Source organism: Schistosoma haematobium, chromosome 1 (assembly GCF_000699445.3).
Source record: "Schistosoma haematobium chromosome 1, whole genome shotgun sequence".
Classification (NCBI taxonomy): Eukaryota; Metazoa; Platyhelminthes; class Trematoda; order Strigeidida; family Schistosomatidae; genus Schistosoma; species Schistosoma haematobium.
The window spans coordinates 7320073-7338183 of NC_067196.1; the positions used below are offsets into that span (position 1 = coordinate 7320073).

Here is an 18111-nt window from a genome sequence, read left to right on the forward strand (position 1 = left end):
TCCATTCACACTGTCTGGGAATGGAGGGTAGTTGTAGAGTAGCTGAAGGCCAGCTGAACTGTTCCCCAAAAATGTTCCGCCCATCGTTCTAAACGTCTGGACTGGGAACAGATGAGAGTATTGTCTTTTTCCGAAATAATCTCACTTACACTTGACTTATTAGTTCCAGTTTCTTTTATTAGTCTGTAAAGCTGTTTTGTGTTCCCTATAGTCGCCGCCTTTTCCATCTCTTTTGCTTTCGTTGCCCACAACTGCTGACGGTCGTTTCTTAGACTTTTTCTTAACCTAGATCTGATTTGTTGTCGCTCTTCATCATGTTCGGAACCTGATGGGACGAGTTTGCGAGAATTCATCTGTGTGATAGACTTTGAAGAAATCCATTGGTTCTTTGTAACTCTGTGGTTTAAGTCACTAATAGATTTCATTGCTGTTTACACAGCTGTTTGTATGTCTTTCCAAGCAACATCTGGGTCAGCCTCGTTTTCAGAACTACCTAATTGTAACCTCAGTTGTTCCTGGAACCTATTTTTGGTTTTCTCGCTACTCAATTCAGTTCTAATGGGTCTTTTTACTGAGGCTTTTTTGCGTCCAGTGAGGCGCAAGCACATGCGTGCCCGTATTAGGGCGTGGTCGGAGTCCAAGTATGTACTCCAGAATGAGCGACAATCTTCTACCGACCCTCTCCAACGATGACTGATGGCAATATGGTCTATTTGAGTCCATCGTTGGTTTGGTGTAGGGGGTCGCCATGTTAGACGATGTCTCTCCTTATGCTTAAAATTTGTTTGCTAAAAATAAACGATTGTCTGAGCATAGTTGCAGCAGACGATCACCATTATCTGTTCGCTGTGCCGGTATACTAAAATACCCACCTAAATGCCTTTCTGTTTGGTTTAAACTACCTATCTGGGTATTAAAGTCACCTGCTACGAGTACTATGTCTGAACGTTTAGCTTTCTGAAGAAGTTCAGATAGCTTTCTGTAAAATTCATCTTTCATTTCCTCTGAGCTGCAGTCGGTGGGAGCGTAGGCAGAAACGACAAAAAGGCAACGACGTGTGTCTCTATCCTTCCGAGTGCTTACGGAGCTGTTTAGCCGAACAGCACATAGACGACTGTTGACGGGGATCCACTCTAACAGTGCTTGTTCCGCCCTCATGCTTAGTGCTATCCCTACTCCTGCCAGTCCACGAGAGCTGGCCATCGGGTCACCAGATACACGGAGAGTGTATCTCGTTGGCTCTCTGTTTTGCCGAGGTGAGGTCAAGTGAATGACCACACTGGGATCCTGTATGCGTGTTTCGGAGACACAGCATACATCAATGGTACGAGATTCTAGGGTTTTAGCCAGGGAAGCCTGCTGACTGATTTGACATAGAGTGGGTACATTGAAGGCTCCAATGTGTAGTGTGGAGCGAGGTTTCAGTAGACCTGGGACAGTGTTTTGAGCACTAGAATCGTTGGCTATGGTGACACTTGAAGGGGAAGCCGAACGAAGAAGTTTAGAGTTTGAAGTCGATGTAGGAGGAATAATAGGAATTAAAGAGGGAGGTTGAATATGAATACAGTGATCTTGGGTGCTGTTAGAGGTATGAGGGCGGTTATCACTTCCCGGTTGCCCACACCGTGGAAGGGTTCGTCTGGAGGTATCTGAAAAGGAAATTAGATTAGAGGTGGTCTCAGTGACCTGGGAGCGTGACCGCAGTGCCCAAAGGACAACTGCTTGAGGTCGGTCACACACGACCTTTTTATGGGCAATTTTTGTGTTAGCTCCGTACTTGTTGAGACCTTACCGCCGGAGACGGATATCCGTGGGATAAGGCGAGGTGTGCATTTTTAGGGTCGAACTTTTCTAACCCCGCCCCTCCTTGTGGGAAGGCAGCATCGCTGTCATGCTGGTTGTCTGAAGGAAACACCTTACTGCTGTCACACCTCTGTACAGTCAGCAGTACGACTTCGCCTTCGGACCTTCAGTTTGTTGCTTTTAGTATTACCGCTCTTCAGCCGACCTGTCTGACATGGTAGGACCTTGAGGAACGGTTGTTCCAGTCAGTATAGCTCGGTTGCTTCATCACGATAGGCAAGCCCGACCACCACGTCAAGGTAGCAACAACGGTCGGGGCTGAGTATTTTTTTTAAAGACAGGTTTGCTGAATGAAACGTTGGAATTATTTAAATTTCAAAGATTAAAATTTAAATAATTCCAACGTTTCATTCAGCAAACCTGTCTAACCTTCTTCAAGATAATAATCGATCTACTACTATCTAGTCACATTACAATAATTTTCTGCTCAATACAAATAATCTTATCAGTTTAGGGGTTGTGGAGATTGTTAAGTCTTTTTTGATTGAAATCATAAACCAATTGATGTTAGACCACCATTGGAAACCTGGAAGCACTGGACGGCCGGTTCATGATCTCAATATAAAAAAATCTTATTCATGAACTCAAATAAACATTAGTTATCTTAAATAGAGCAAGAACAAAGATTGGTGCAGAATAATATGTTATTCATTTTATTTCGTTAGGTTCTCATCAGTTGCTTACAACCTAAATTATTTGAAATTATTACAGATATTGACATATTTATACATACGACGGTGATTAAGGATCAATACATGTGTATCATGATGTAGTGAAGATTCAAATAGAGTTAATGAGGTCATAAAATGTTTGATTCGAATAAATAAATAAAGTTAGAGAGGGAAAGTTCTGGAACATTGAAATAGTGATTAGAACTCATGAAAATAGATTAATGGTAATAAAGAAAATATGAATTGAAATCAATCATTTATGTATGATGTAATTTAAAAGAGTTGGAGTAATGACGCAATAAATAAATAAATAGAAATAAATGAACAAAAAAGTGGGGGTTATTGTTACCAGGGTAAAGAAAGATTTATTAGTCTCTTTTTGTATACATAGATCTGGTTTTAAACGTTTGATTGTTAACGCTTCAGCGAATTTCAAAAGGTTCGTGTTTGATTATTTGTTAATCATCTTGAAGGACTTCAGTATATCAACTTCATGTCCTGTATCAAGGAGATGTCTTGCGATAGCACTGTTGAATGCGTTCAATCCATTTAACCTTCAACTTTTCGGAATATGTTTTTTGAATCGGACGTAGGCTCTCCTTTCTGTTCTACCAATGTAACTGCTTTGGCAGGCACATGTAAATTTGTATACACAGTTGGTGGTAACATGCAAGGGATACCTGTCGACTGTTGATTGTGTCAAAGAACATGTTGTTTTGGTCAGGACAATCAATTTCGCTGCAGGATACGTTCTTGTCAGTGCAGTTTTTAGTCTCATATTGATTGATCCTGTGACATCGTCACCTTTGAATTGAAGTTGAATAAAAATAGGCTTTTTATTTGCTGTAATTTCTTTCGGTTTTTTATCTTCACATTTGCCGTATTTCTCAATAAATTTCAGTGGGTATCCGTTATTCTTTAAACATTTTTTAACATTCATAACTTCCTCTTCTAGTGTATCGGAAGTACATATTCTTTCTGTTCTGTGAAACAGTGTTTTGACCAGTGCCTTTTTGTAACTGATTGGACAAAAGCTATTGAAATTAAGATAACTACCATTCCATGTGTCTTTCTTATAAACTGAACGTTGAACTGTACCATCCTTTCTTCTTTTCATCGCGATATCGAGAAAATGGAACTTGTTTTCTTTTTCATGTTCCATAGTGAAATGGATATTCGGACGTGCTTCGTTGAAAAACTCTAGCAGATTTATTGCATGTTGTTTATTATTACATACGATGAAGATATCATCAACATACCTCGAATAATACGTCATTTCATCAATCGCTCGTTTGAGTTTGGTTCTTTCGAGGTTAGCCATGAAAATATCTGCTAGGACAGGACCTAACGGACTTCCCATCGCTACACCGTCGATTTGTTTGTATATGATATCGTTGAACTGGAACTGAACATCTTTTGTACAAATGAGTAATAGTCGTTTGAATTCTGGTACTGGTAGAGGTAGGATGTCAGAATGTTGACAAATTATGTCTATGGTTTCAAGAAGTGGTATTTTTGTAAACAATGATGTTACATCAAAAGAAACCAAAAACTTACCAGCAATATTTATGTGATTCATGCTGTCAGCAAATACAAATGAATCCTTTAGTGTATAGGTGGCTAATCATTGACGCACTGGTTCTAACTTATCTGCCAACCATCGTGCAACTATTCAAATGATAACAGTTAGTGTATAGTGAATTAACTGTTTCTTACTACTAGTCTAAGTAACCTAAGTGAAACAATATGATCAATAGTTGAGTAAAACTCTAATTTACTCAGTAACAAAATATTATTTTTTTATAATGACTGTAATTCACCTTATACGTTTTCAATAATAAGCAGCCTCTGACCAGAAATGTAGACATGGATACAAGTATATATATATATATATACCAGATTTTGCCATATATAATGAGACAAATCCATTCATGATTGTCTTCATAATAATAAATCACAAAACGAGAACATACATATGAATGAATTGAAAAAGAAAAGATAGTGAGGACTGTTTTATACATACACACACACACACATACATAAATGCATGTATGGGGTAATGCATATAAAATATGAAAAATGTAAGATATTACAGTGCATTAGTTGTCCCTCCCCTGATGTTTTACTCTTTTTCTCATCAATTATACAAAAACCAACTATAACTTACATTTTCATAAAATTCTATAACTTCTTCTTCTTCTTCCTAATTTTTATCCATCAATTTTCTTTCATGATTGAAAGACCAGAACTAGAAGAGAATCTCTCACTCCATATCACAATAGATACACCATAAATAGAGAAAAGTCGAAATTTTTTAAAAAAAAAGAATAGATACAACCCAAGGAACAAGACTTGTTTAAATAAACAATATGAACTATACAAAGTGTAATAATAATAAAGTAAATAATAGAATCGGGAATCCCTATCAATAAACCTTTCAATTTTCTTATCATTCATGGAGGGTCCTATGAACAAACATCATTATTATCAACACTGTCATTTACAATCAGAAATAGTATGTTGTTAGATAAATACGAGACAGAGAGTGATCATCATTGAGTATCAATTTGATAGATAGTTTTCTACTTAAGGAGTGGGGAAATAGAGCAAGAGAAGGTAATAATCATTCTGATTTATTGAATCGTTAAGCGAATATAGAAACTGAAAAGAATGATCAAATGGTAAGAAAAAACGGAAAAAAGGAGAGATTTAATGTCTGGAATAAGCGAAAAGCACTGAGAATTCATATGTCAAATAAGTGAATTGTTTTATTGAAGAAACAAAACCGATACTACTTATAGCAAGATTGGCAAAAGAATCAACAGTAGTAGTACAAGAGGCAGAAGAAATCAAATTAAAAAAACAAACATTTTCAGCATTAAAGTTTTTTGCAGAAATTACGAGGGATTAGTCTCAGTTCGTTCAGTATTCAAATTACTACCACTGTAAGTTGTAATCGTATTACTATTATTATTATTATTAGTAGTAGTAGCAGCAGTAGTAGTAACGGTATCTTCTGTTTGAAGACTAACTTGAGCAATATTCATTTCATTCCCTGACATAATTGAATCATCATTTTCACGATTTGTCTTCATTGCATTTGTCGCTGCGACAATCTCTTCATAACTAGGTGGAGGTGGTGTTGTATTCGATGATTTTACATTTAAAATTTGACTTGATGTAGCATTCTGTTCACTAGTGTACAATGTAGAATTGAATCGACCAGTTTGATTTGAGGATGATTTAGATAAAAAAGAAGGATTTGTGATTTGTTCATTTGGTGATAAATTAAAACGAAATGCATCCGGTATTGTTGAGTTATTATTATTATTGTTGTTAGACTCGGTTTCAATGGCAGATAGTTTTACAACATCTGTATATGCAGGGGGTAAATCTAAGTTTCTATTTGATAACAAAAAAGTCGAAAAAAAGCACTGATTAGTACTTTCATTATAACATTTAGGCAGAATATAGTTTAAAATCACCAATGTAAACAGTTTACATAATGGCACAAATTTTATTAGACATTTATGGGGTTGGTGTATATGACCTAATCAGGAATCGAACTAAAGACCTACAGGCCTCACAATGAACAATAAATCTAAAGAACTCTATGTTACAAAAATATTTCATCAAATGAGGAGCATATTGAATTAGTTCAACATACCATATCAACAATAAACTAAGAAGGCCAAACCAACTTTCACATATATATTTAAAATGAACCTAAATTGTCCTAAAACCCCAACTATCAAATCTTCTCTAACGGATAACTTTCTAGCTTACTTTCGATCTCTTATGAAGGGAAAGAACCCATTTTCAAGTGAAAAAGATTCAACACAATTAACTGAAATATGAAACATGATAACAACCATAACTACAAACTAATTTGATAACACACAGAAACCTACTATTCGAATAACTACTTCTGTTATCTGTCCAGTTATATTCTGTTTGGTCTTTTTGATAATACTATTAAAAAGACTCAAAATTCATAAGAAATACAACTATTGTGTACGAGAAGTATATTAGAAGCAAATGTATACATGATTACATGACTATTACCATCATACAAGAAAGACTAAATCTAGGGAAACATCAATTACAGATGTTATTCGAAAAGTATTATCTTTTCGTTACTTTCGATAATTAATTGTAATCATAATGTGTGAAGAAAGTTATCAAATTTGAAAGCATCTTTTATCATAGACTGATATCAGGAGACTACTACCAGTAGAAAGTATCAGATATCATCATCAGTATAGGGTTGTGAAAATTGTTGAGGTCTTATTGAGATCATGTTAGACCACCATTGAAAACCTGGAAGCACTGTATGGACTTTTTGTCCTAATCCATAACCCTATATTGATAATATCATATGCTCACTAGTGATTAGATTCGAGAGGTAATTTTCGGAGTTCCAGTGAGAAGCCGTGACCAGTAAAGTCCAACTGTGTTGGGTGTGAGGCACTTACCTACCGGGAAATGGTCAAGCAACAACGTAAATTGGTTGAAGTTAGACATTAACACTGTTAGATACCAGCTTACTGGTTAGCGATTAACCGTTCACGTGCGAGACCGAAGGTGTTAGTTTCGAATCCCGTGAGCGGGACCGTGGATGAGCAGTGCTCAGGAGACTCACAAGAGGACAAAATGGCCATCCAATGCTTCCAGGTTTTCAATGGTGGACTAACAGATTGAATATTAAAATTTGTTTATCCTAATCTTAATCAAGAAACTTAACTTCTCTTATAGGTACTTAACGATAAAAATCTTATTCTAAACTATACTTATGAGCTTTGAATTTCTAATGACTCTGAACGGAATTATTATTCTAATTAATTAATTATTACAAATGAACAAGTTCTTTTCTATAATGAGATTATGGATTAAAAACAATTAGTTTTGATAACAAAATAGAATTCTATCAATTGCTCATTTATGAATATTTATTTATTTGTATCAGGAGTTTTGTGGAGATTGTAGTAATTTCAACAGTTGAGATCATGAGTCAATTGAAGCTAGACCATCATGGAAAAAAACTGGACCGCCGTTTCGTCCTAGTGTGGGACTTCTCGGCAGTGCACATCCACGACCCCGCCTCGCGGGATTCGAACCCAGGACCTATCAATTTCGTGAGGAGCAGTGACCAGTGGAGTTCAACCGGGTCAGTTGTGAGGTAGTAACTCACTGATGACAATGGTGGATGTGTCGCTAAATTTCGTGGATTAGTTGAAGTTAGACATCAACACCTTTGGATGCCGGCTCAGTGGTCTAGTTGGTTAAGCGTCTGGCGCGAGAATGACAAGACCTGGATGAGCATTGCTGAGTCCCACAATAGGACGAAACGACCGTCCAGTGCTTGCAGGTTTTCCATGATGGTCTAGCTTCAGTTGACTCATGATCTCAACTGTTGAAATTTATTTATTTGTTGAGAAATGATTTTAAGAAATATACATAAACCTGTACTTTAGCAGTGAATGTTTACATTAATTTATAACCTCTTAGACATACATACAGAATAAATGCCTTTACATTTTACAGTTAGCTAAACTTACTACTTATTTTGAGAATAAAGATTAAATACAGATAAACAACCTAGAATGATTTATCTTAATAAATCTTGTTAAATTAGTTATCGTCAATGATCAAGTTGGCAGATATACTGGTACTGTGATGTACGCTACTGATGTTGACAGTATGTATCATCTATCGGAAGTGAAATGTCTAGAGGCAGAAAGTTAAGAAGATCAAAGTAAAGTGAACGAGAACAAAGAATGATTTGTATGAAAACAAAAGAACAATGAAGTTTGAGACAATTGATTGACATTTTGCAAATAAAGTATTTACTATATTGTTCAAAGATTTTATTAAGATGTTCTGTAATTTTGCATTCGATTGTCCTCACTTGTGTTCTCGTTCACATTACAGTATTATTACTGACTAAACACAATTTGTTTATGGCCATTAGTTGAATATAATAAATGTATTTCATCGTTTCGTCGTAGGTTACAGGTCATTACACTTAATTGTTCTTTTTTCAGTTAATATGAAATCGATCGAACTGATTCTATGGAATTTTCGGTATCAAATGTATCGTTTGAATCGAAGTTAACGATTTCAACCATGATAATCTACCATTAACTCAATCAAACCAATATCCTGAAGCAAATGATATCAATTGGATACATGAAATTGACACACTTGCACATTGATTTAACATCGCACAATTCAAAACACCAAGTGATAGAAGACAAAAAAAAGAAGAGAGGAATAACACTCAGTGTACTGAACTTGTTGAGAAGCGCTATACTTACATTATGAATATCAATTAGAAACAACTTAAATGATAAGTAGAATGAAGTAATAAATATCAAGATAGGGAATAGGTTTATTAAACAAGTTCTTTAATAAAAATACAATTCCATAGTTTATATTTAAAATACTATGAAAAGAAATCATCAAAAGATACAAACTATTGAGTGAGAGAGAGGCGGAGAGAAACTGTATGAAGTCAAGATAGAAATGTGTTTAATATCAGATGGGTTCTTTTTGTGGAGATTGTAGTAATTTCAATGGTTAAGATCATGAGTCAGTTGAAGCTAGACCACCATGGAAAACCTGGAAGCACTGGACGGCCGTTTCGTCCTATTGTGGGACTCCTCGGCAGTGCGCATCCACGACCTCGCCCCCTGCGAGATTCGAACCCAGGACGAAACGGCCGTCCAGTGCTTCCAAGTTTTCCATGGTGGTCTAGCTTCAACTGACTCATGATCTTAACCATAGAAATGTGTTTGTTTTGTTTTTTTATTATTAAAAATTTGACCTCAGTATCACATGTTTCTCAAAATAGAGTGAACAAAAAAAAGTGCTTTAGACAAAAATATTTCAACTTTATTCACTGATGTCAGATTTCATTGTTGTCAAGTTTATTATTATTAAAGTATGATAATATTAATATAGTGATTATATATCTATATATGTAACTTTTAAAGTCATGTTTTTTTTCTTCATATTGTCAATTAGTTTAATAGTACAAACAAAATTCAATGAGCACAACCTGAGAATAGAAATAAATCATTAGAACATGAAAACTTATAGAATAATCATTAGATTAACTTCAGTCAGTTAGTCAGTCGGTAACAACCACGTAGAACTTCTTACGTACGTACATCAGTTCGAGTTGTCATACCACATTAGCACACAGATGCAGTTGTCGATTCAAATCACATAGTGGTAGAGGTAATAAAAGTATAAGCAGTAATCGGTAACATTAGGGTTTGAAGATCTTATTCCAAGAGTATATTCCTTACTTACTTACTTACTCCTGTTACTCCTCGTGAAGGAGCATAGGTCGCTCACCAGCATTCTCCGTCCAACCCTGTCATGGGCAATCCTTTTTTGCTTCTTCCAGTTGTTATTCATCCTTTTCATATCCGCTTCTATTTCCCGACGTAATGTGTTCTATGGCCTTCCTCTTTTCCGCTTCCCTTCAGGATTCCAAGTTAGCGCTTGCCTTATGATGCAGTTTGATGATTTGCGTAATGTATGTTTTATCCATTTCCATCGTCATTTCCTAATTTCCTCTTCAGCTGGAACCTGGTTTGTTCTCTCCCACAAAAGGCTGTTGCTGATGGTATCCGGCCAATGGATGTTGAGTATCTTACGTAGACAGCTATTTATAAATACTTGTACCTTCTTGATGGTGGTTCTTGTAGTTCTCCACGTTTCAGCTCCGTACACTAGAACTGCCTTGACGTTCGTATTGAAGATTCTGACTTTGATATTGGTTGAAAGTTGTTTTGAGTTCCATATCTTCTTTAATTGTAGGAATGCGGCCCTTGCTTTGCCAATCCTCGCTTTTATGTCTGCATTTGAACCTCCTTGTTCATCGATGATGCTTTCCAGGTATGTGAAGGATCCTATATCTTCCAGAGTTTCGCCATCAAGAGTGGTTGGACTGCTGTTCTCCGTTTTGAATTTGAGGACCTTGGTTTTCCCCTTGTGTATTCTGAGGCTTACTGATGCAGAGACTGCTGCTAGGAGTATAATCCAGTGAAATAAATTTGGGAAGAGAAAAAGAAGAAAGAAACATGAAGAATTCAGAAGATTAGAATTTAGGAGAACACAAAGAGTGGATGCATCTGCGCTTCCTATTTGTAAATTAATTTATAATATCAGAAGTGGATATTGTGGATAGGTTCTGAGTTCGAATCTCGAGAGGTGGGATCGTGGATGCACACTGCTGACGAGTCCCACAATAGGAAGAAACGGCCGTCCAGTGCTTCCAGGTTTTTCATGGCAATTTAGCTTCAATTGACTCATGATCTCAACTGTTGTAATTTATAATAATTTGAACCTATATTAGCCATTTTTAAATGACTTTAGGCATGAAATATGTTTAGTATGTAGCTAGTAGTGGAATCTACAATACAGGTTTTGTTTTATTTGACCACTTGTTAGCTAGATTTATCTGGATTCCAGGGTTAATGATGAACATACTGAGAGCTGAATCCAGTACGTTTCGATTTGAACACCAAGGCATTATGTACTGATAGGTTAAGTCTAGCTAGATGGTCACGAACTTGTTTAACATATGAAATTAACGAAAAACTTGTGACTAAAAGGTTTATTGAAGTAATCCTCTAAGGATGACACATAATGAAATAAAAAAAATGTATGGCAACTTGAACCGATATACATATGTACAGATTCTAGCTTATGACTACCTGACTGATTGAATATCTACAAACAAAAATGACAAATCTTTACTAATCTTTTTTTAAATAACAAATGTCATGAAAACTATATGTATTTCTGCATTAAGCACTAGATCAATATAGTAAATCTCATTAACTGAAGTGATAAGAACCTGTTAAATGTTACTCAATAAAAGATTATACATATTAATCTTAACTGAAGTCTACTAAAATAATAATAAACGATTGAAAACTGGTGAGCAGCTATTTTATGGTATTTCAATAATTGATATGATGGAAAGAAAAGTCAAAATTCGGTTGATTTACTCATTATGATTTCTGGTTCAACATTACATCCATTTTGATTCAATGTGATGATTATTGAGTGTAGTATTTGTTTTGTATTCCCATATGACACTATTCTGTATAACACGATATTCTTGTACTCAATGGATATGAACTATACTCAGCATGTGATTAGTTATAACTCATATATGTGATTTCATCTTAATTATTAGTCAAAGTGGGTGAACGAATCAATATATAAATGAGTGTACGCTCGAATAGGGTCGTCGCCGTTGTTGTCGTGTTTTGGAGGTTAATAAATCTTCACTTATACCAGTTTTTGTATTCCTACTTTTGCATCGTGGAAATTGCAAGGGTCTCTTGTTTCGAGTATAAGTGATAAACGATTCCGATAAAACAATCAGCGACGACCAGATATAACACAGTAGCATAAAAAGAGCCAAGACAACTGACAAGTTATAACAATAATGTACTTCAAAAAGATCATCAGGAGAGAGAGAGAAATGAGTGAAAGATATAATAATAACATTGTGTTTGTTCTGATATTTAACAAATAACTGAATACAAATGAACAGTTCGCTGCTTAACAGAATATGCTTTCACTATGTCGATATTATTTTTAATACAACCTTAATTTTATGATTGACAACTCATACAATTACATTAAATATGATTTAATAACAATAATTTTTAACATGAAAATTATGGAAGGGAAGTAAAATTTAACGACTTTAATGTTAATGAATAACAAAAGTTCCTTTTTAAATGTTACAGTAAAGAGAGACAACAACAACAACAACTATTACTACAACAAAAAAGGAAGAATAGAGAAAGAAAACTGACATCAATTCACTTAGATCAAACACAACATTAAATCTTTGTTATATTTGATGGTATGTGAGGGGTCGAACTCAAAAATTAGAATTTCATATTTTCAAACTTTCAATAACTATGATTCATATTATATAATCTTAATCAGTCAGTCAGTAACAACGTAGAACTTCGTACGTACATACAACAGTTCGAGTTGTCATACCACATTAGCACACAGATGCAGTTGTCGATTCAAATCTCATAGTGGTAGAGGTAGTAAAAGTATGAGCAGTAATCAGGAAGATTAGGGTTTGAATTTGTTATTCAAGGGGTATAATCCAGTGAAATAAATTTGGAAAGAGAAAAAGAAACAGAACATAAGGAATACAGAAGATTAGAATTTGGGAGAACACAAAGAGTGGATACACCTGCGCCATTGCAAACGATTTTGAGCCATATCATTCAAGGTCTCTAACCATCGGTTGCTATCATCTCGCGGTCCCCAACCAGGTAGTCTACACCTACCAACATGGCTCAGTCCACTTGTCAGTGACTTCATGGATTTGTGCCATGTTTTGGTCTGGCTGCCCCTGGCTTTCTTCCAACCTACTCCTACATCATAAAACATCGCAGCCTTAATAAGAAACTATAATTCGATGAGGCTATATGTTGCTTGATATGACTGAAGTTTACAAAAAACCTAATAATTAATTTATGAATAAATGACTAAATGATATTGTGTTCCTTTCTGGATTAGTGAATTAGCAGTTAACGTATAGAAATTTCAAATTCTAATCCGAGCTTAGTTTAGCTTGAATAGCTGGATAACAACATATAAACCATTCAATTTATGTGAAGGCTGGAATACTACCCAGGAGCTCAAACCTAAGCAGGTGGTTTTCTTAGGGAGACACTCCTCGACTCTTTGACCTAAAGGTCTAATCCACAAGTTGGTGGGGCAACATTAGGAGGTGCAGTCCCATGATAGTCGGTGACCAACAATAGGTTCATACGCCATTTGTTCCCTCAGAAAATTGGAGACCATATGCACCAGAGTTTTCAACTCCCCTAGGTGAATCCTCCATATCCACCAACCCGGTTAAAGCGCCAGACATTCGCTTTCCATCCTCTCAATTTCGTAAACATCCCAGCCGCGAAAAGGTAGTGGGTAGGATATCCTTGGCAGTGGCTGTATACGCGTGGTCATATCAGGGCATTTCGAGGAGAGCGGACTCTTCCCATCCTCAGCTGTATCATGGCATTTGGAGGCTTACCACATAAATCTCCAAACCAGACTGATAATAATAGTATTTATTTGGTAAAATAATTCATCAATTCAATTTCATACTGATGTTCACTTGTAAATAGTACTTTCTAGTAACACAGTATAAATAATTAAGCCAAAACAACACCATTTATTATATTAAATTTCTAAGATTCACCTATAAAGATTCTTCTTACTGAATTAAACATGTACTACTTATGTAATATGAGTTCATTTCGATCTTGTCCTGAAATTAATGTACTGTATACTCAGTTTGTCAAATTTGATTGAATTCATTGACAAAAGAACTTGATAGATACATGAATGGGAATGATCTATGATAGAAATGAATAATAATAAAACAAATTGTTCTTTTAAAAAACTAGATTCAGTTAGTTAGTTTGAATGCCCTCGAATGCCCTGGTACGGCCGAGAGTGGGGAGAGTCCGCTCTCCATCTCGAAATGCTCTCACATGGCCACGTGTATATAACCTCTGCCAGGGAAGTCCTACTCACTGCCTTCTCGTAGCGGGGGTTTTGTTTACGAAGATGAGAGGATGAAAAGCGAATGTCTGGCTCTTTAACCGGATCCCAAAACAAATCAATGGTGCACATGGGCTCCGGTATCCTGCGGGAACAAATGGCGTATGAACCAATCGGTGGTCAACACCTACCATGGGACTGAATCTCCTTACGATGCTCCACTGCCTTGTGGATCAGACCTTCAGGTCGAAGGCTCGGGGAGTGGCCCCCTAAGAAAACCACCTGCTTCGGTTTGGGCACCCGGGCAGTATCACAGCCTTCACGCATATCAAATGAGATTTGTGTGGCGCATATGTATTTGGTGCCTTTTTGTACCAATATCTGTGTGTTAAAATAAAATAAAATAAGTTAGTTTGAATGAAAGACAGCTAGTCTTATTGTCATTGGCGTGCAACAAACAATATGATCCAACTGTTCTAGGCACAGAAGTTAAAATCGAGTTAATGTACTCAACTTGAAGTTACAGTTTGCGTGTCAGGGTACTCAGCAATTTAAACCGAAGTTGATCAAACAAAACTTGAACTTGGGACCTTGTGGTTGAAAGTTGGATATCTTAACCACTAACAAACATACATGACATAAAAAAACCAATTAGCCTTAAATTGTGAACTAATCAAATATGATCAAATTGGTATTTAAAACTAGTATATCAATATCCAAATAATTGTTTATAGTTTTTTTTTGTCAAATCGGTTTCTACGCCTCATATAAGCACAAAGAGATGGAATCAAAAAGGTGAATAACAAAGGAATCTAAATAATAGTAATATCAAGGATAGTAATCTTAAACATAAAGAATATGCTTCGAAAAGAAGGAATAAGTTACGGAATCAAAATGTAATTAACAATACTGGTAATTAGGGTCTGAAAGAAAACAGAGTCAATGTATCTAGGTCACTTGAATCAAATTCGAATTACCTAACAACTAATCACTATTATCTCGCGAACACAAACCAGGTGGTAGTCAACAACCAGAAGCACCACTAAGATCAACAATGAGAGATCTCATGGATTGATACCATGTCTAGCTTGTTTTTAATCTATTTCTACACTAGTCAACATTAAGCTTCGAGGTAAGCGGTAGCTAGAAAATAAGTAGTATGTGTCCTAGCCACCTCATTTGATGAAGATTCACATTTTCATCGCCGTCTTTACTTAATAACCTACATAGAGACGGTAAATTATAATCCAAACTAAAGCATACAAATGACTACGAAGTCACTTAATCACAATTATAGATGACTCTGAAATCAGCTTTAACAATTTCATATCGATGTGCTAATATGATAATGTCAACTTGAAATGATGTACATATGTGGCGTTTAACTGACTAACAGTAAAGATTAAATGAATAACTTTTTATCGATCACCTCAAAAGTTCTGGTATAAATGTACAGAAAATTTACAGTTTTTTGTACAATATAATAAACCAGTGGAGAACAAAACTGAAAGATGTACAAGTTTCTTTAGTTCAGTACTAATAAATATAACCAAGATAATCCAAATCAAAGATTCTAGTCAGTTTAATTCTTGATGTTTTAATGCCAGACTATTGTATAAATCACCATACTAACTAAACAACTGTAATGTTTGATCGATAGTATTTACTTGATATTAAACATCAATTTCGAACAAAACTTTATTTATTATTTATTTTAACACAGATAATGGTACAAGGAGGCACCAAATACATATGCGCCACACAAATCTCCTTCGATATGTGTGAGGGCTGTGATACTGCCCGGGTGCCCAAACCGAAGCAGGTGGTTTTCTTAGGGGGCCACTCCCCGCAAGGCAGTAGAGCAACGTCATGAGATGCAGTCCCATGGAAGCCGGTGACCAACAATCGGTTCATACGCCATTTGTTCCCGCAGGATACTGGAGCCCATGTGCACCATTGATTTGGTTTGGGATCCGGTTAAAGCGCCGGACATTCGATTTTCGTCCTCTCATTTTCGTAAACAACACTCCCGCTACGAGAAGGCAGTGAGTAGGACTTCCCTGGCAGAGGTTATATACACGTGGCCATGTGAGAGCATTTCGAGATGGAGAGCGGACTCTCCCCACTCTCGGCCGTACCAGGGCATTTGCACAACACTAAACTATTCAACTACAATATAATTCAAAAGAACATAACTTTCATATGAATTTTCATTTAAAAGCAACAACAACAAAAATAAATTACCCAAAACCAACAGGATATACACTTGTGCTATAATCATTATGCAAATATTCTGTAGCATCATCTCTATGATTATTTTGTAACTGAGGTGAACGATTTCTTCTTCGACCAGTTCGATTTGATGCAGTATTACCATTAGTATTTGTACTAGCACCAGAACCACCACCACTATCACCACAAGAAGTTCGATTATTTATCCGTTGATTGCCACAGATTTGTTTAACTAAGAAACGTATTAAACATACTAGTAAACATATAATTCCAATTGCTCCAATAATTCCACCTAATATTTTATACAATTGAAAATTAGATTGTTCATATGAACAATATGGAATTAGATTGGCATCAGAATCACTGTTATCACGATTCAAATGTATTTTTTCATTTGATTCACATTCACTGCATTCGAATACTGTATCACCAGCTAAGTGAATAATTAAAATAAGAGAATTGTAAAAAGAAAGTTTAACAATTTTTTGATCCATAAAAAAAAACAATTCCTAAATAAAAGGAAGTAGCTAGTCTACAAAACGAACAGAAAACTGGGTAAATCCCGTTATATTAATTTAGAGGTTTGTGAAAAGAAATATTGACAATTTTAAATCATGAACTGATTTTAGCTAGAGCACTATTGAAAACCTAGAAGAACTGGATAATTGTTTCGTTTTAATGTGAGACACCTTAACAGTGAGCATTCCCGACACCGAATACAAATCCTTAACCTTTACACCACTAAGCTGGTATCTAATTGATATGATGGGAAGAAAAGTTATTTTGATTTAATCACTATGATTTTTATTCAATATTAATTCCGTTTTAATTCAATGTGATGATTATTCATTGTAGGATTTGTTTCCGTTTTCCTATATGACATTTTATTCTGTATAATATACGATATTCTTGTATTAAAAATTGACCTGAACTATGCTCAGCATGACATGCAACATATGATCTGTTATAACCCTAATTCTTAATCATAATGAATGTACAATAAATATATAAATGAGTGTATTCTCGACTAGGGTCGTTGTCGTATTTTTGAGTTAATAAATCTTCACTTGTACTACTCTTTGTGTTCTTACTTCCGCATTGTTGGCATTTTAGTGGTTTCTCGTTTTACAAGTAAATTAATAAGCGATTCTAGCACAGCAATTAGCGACGACCCGATATAACATATATATATATATATATGATTAGGTCGGTTTGTATAATAGATCAACATCGGATAACTGGCTATTAAAAATCAAGGAGCGATGAACATCCCACTATATGGTTCATTAGTAATGAGTACCTGTGAAAATACGGAAAGGATTCGACCAATGAACTTTAGGACTCGAGTACGAATTCAACGAATCATATTTCTAACTTCACTCAATTAACGATGCACTACACAATCATTCAACGCCTTTGATATGGTAGCTGCTTTCTAATATGAGAAAATTTAACTAATCAAGATTTCACATTGGAAGTTCAGGAATTCATCTCAAAATTAGTTACTAGTGAGCAGAAGATTGTTCGATTGAAAGCTTTGTAGAGATTAGTTTAAAATGAAGTCACACACTAGAACGAAACAGTTGTCCTTCGTTCTCAGTAGTTCCATGGATGATGTCAACCCCAAATGAAAGTTGCCTTACGGACGAATTGCCGTGAGTTATACTGTAGAATTATATGGCAACTGTAGGCAATAATAGAGAAGCTCTTTACTACTCATTCACGAAAATGTGTTCACTTATTTAAAAAACGCATTTACAATTATTGATTTTTCGGATTG

The 18111-nt window shown here is 35.5% G+C and overlaps 1 protein-coding gene across 2 annotated transcripts in view; it reads right to left on the reverse strand.

Annotated features, from left to right (window-relative positions):
• Nucleotides 1-2202: 2202 nt before the first annotated feature.
• BUB3_1 (mitotic spindle checkpoint protein Bub3) overlaps nt 2203-18111 on the reverse strand; it is a 29711-nt gene continuing 13802 nt past the window's right edge. The window contains exons 2-4 of one of the 2 annotated variants that reach the window (XM_051209113.1): nt 16344-16764; nt 6446-6518; nt 2203-5936 (exon numbers count right to left, since the gene is read on the reverse strand). In XM_051209113.1, coding sequence (XP_051073041.1) covers nt 5883-5936; nt 6446-6518; nt 16344-16764 — 548 coding nt within the window. In that variant the 3' untranslated portion in view covers nt 2203-5882. The remainder of the gene's footprint in view (nt 5937-6445; nt 6519-16343; nt 16765-18111) is intronic. The other variant, XM_051209112.1, reaches the window with a different exon arrangement.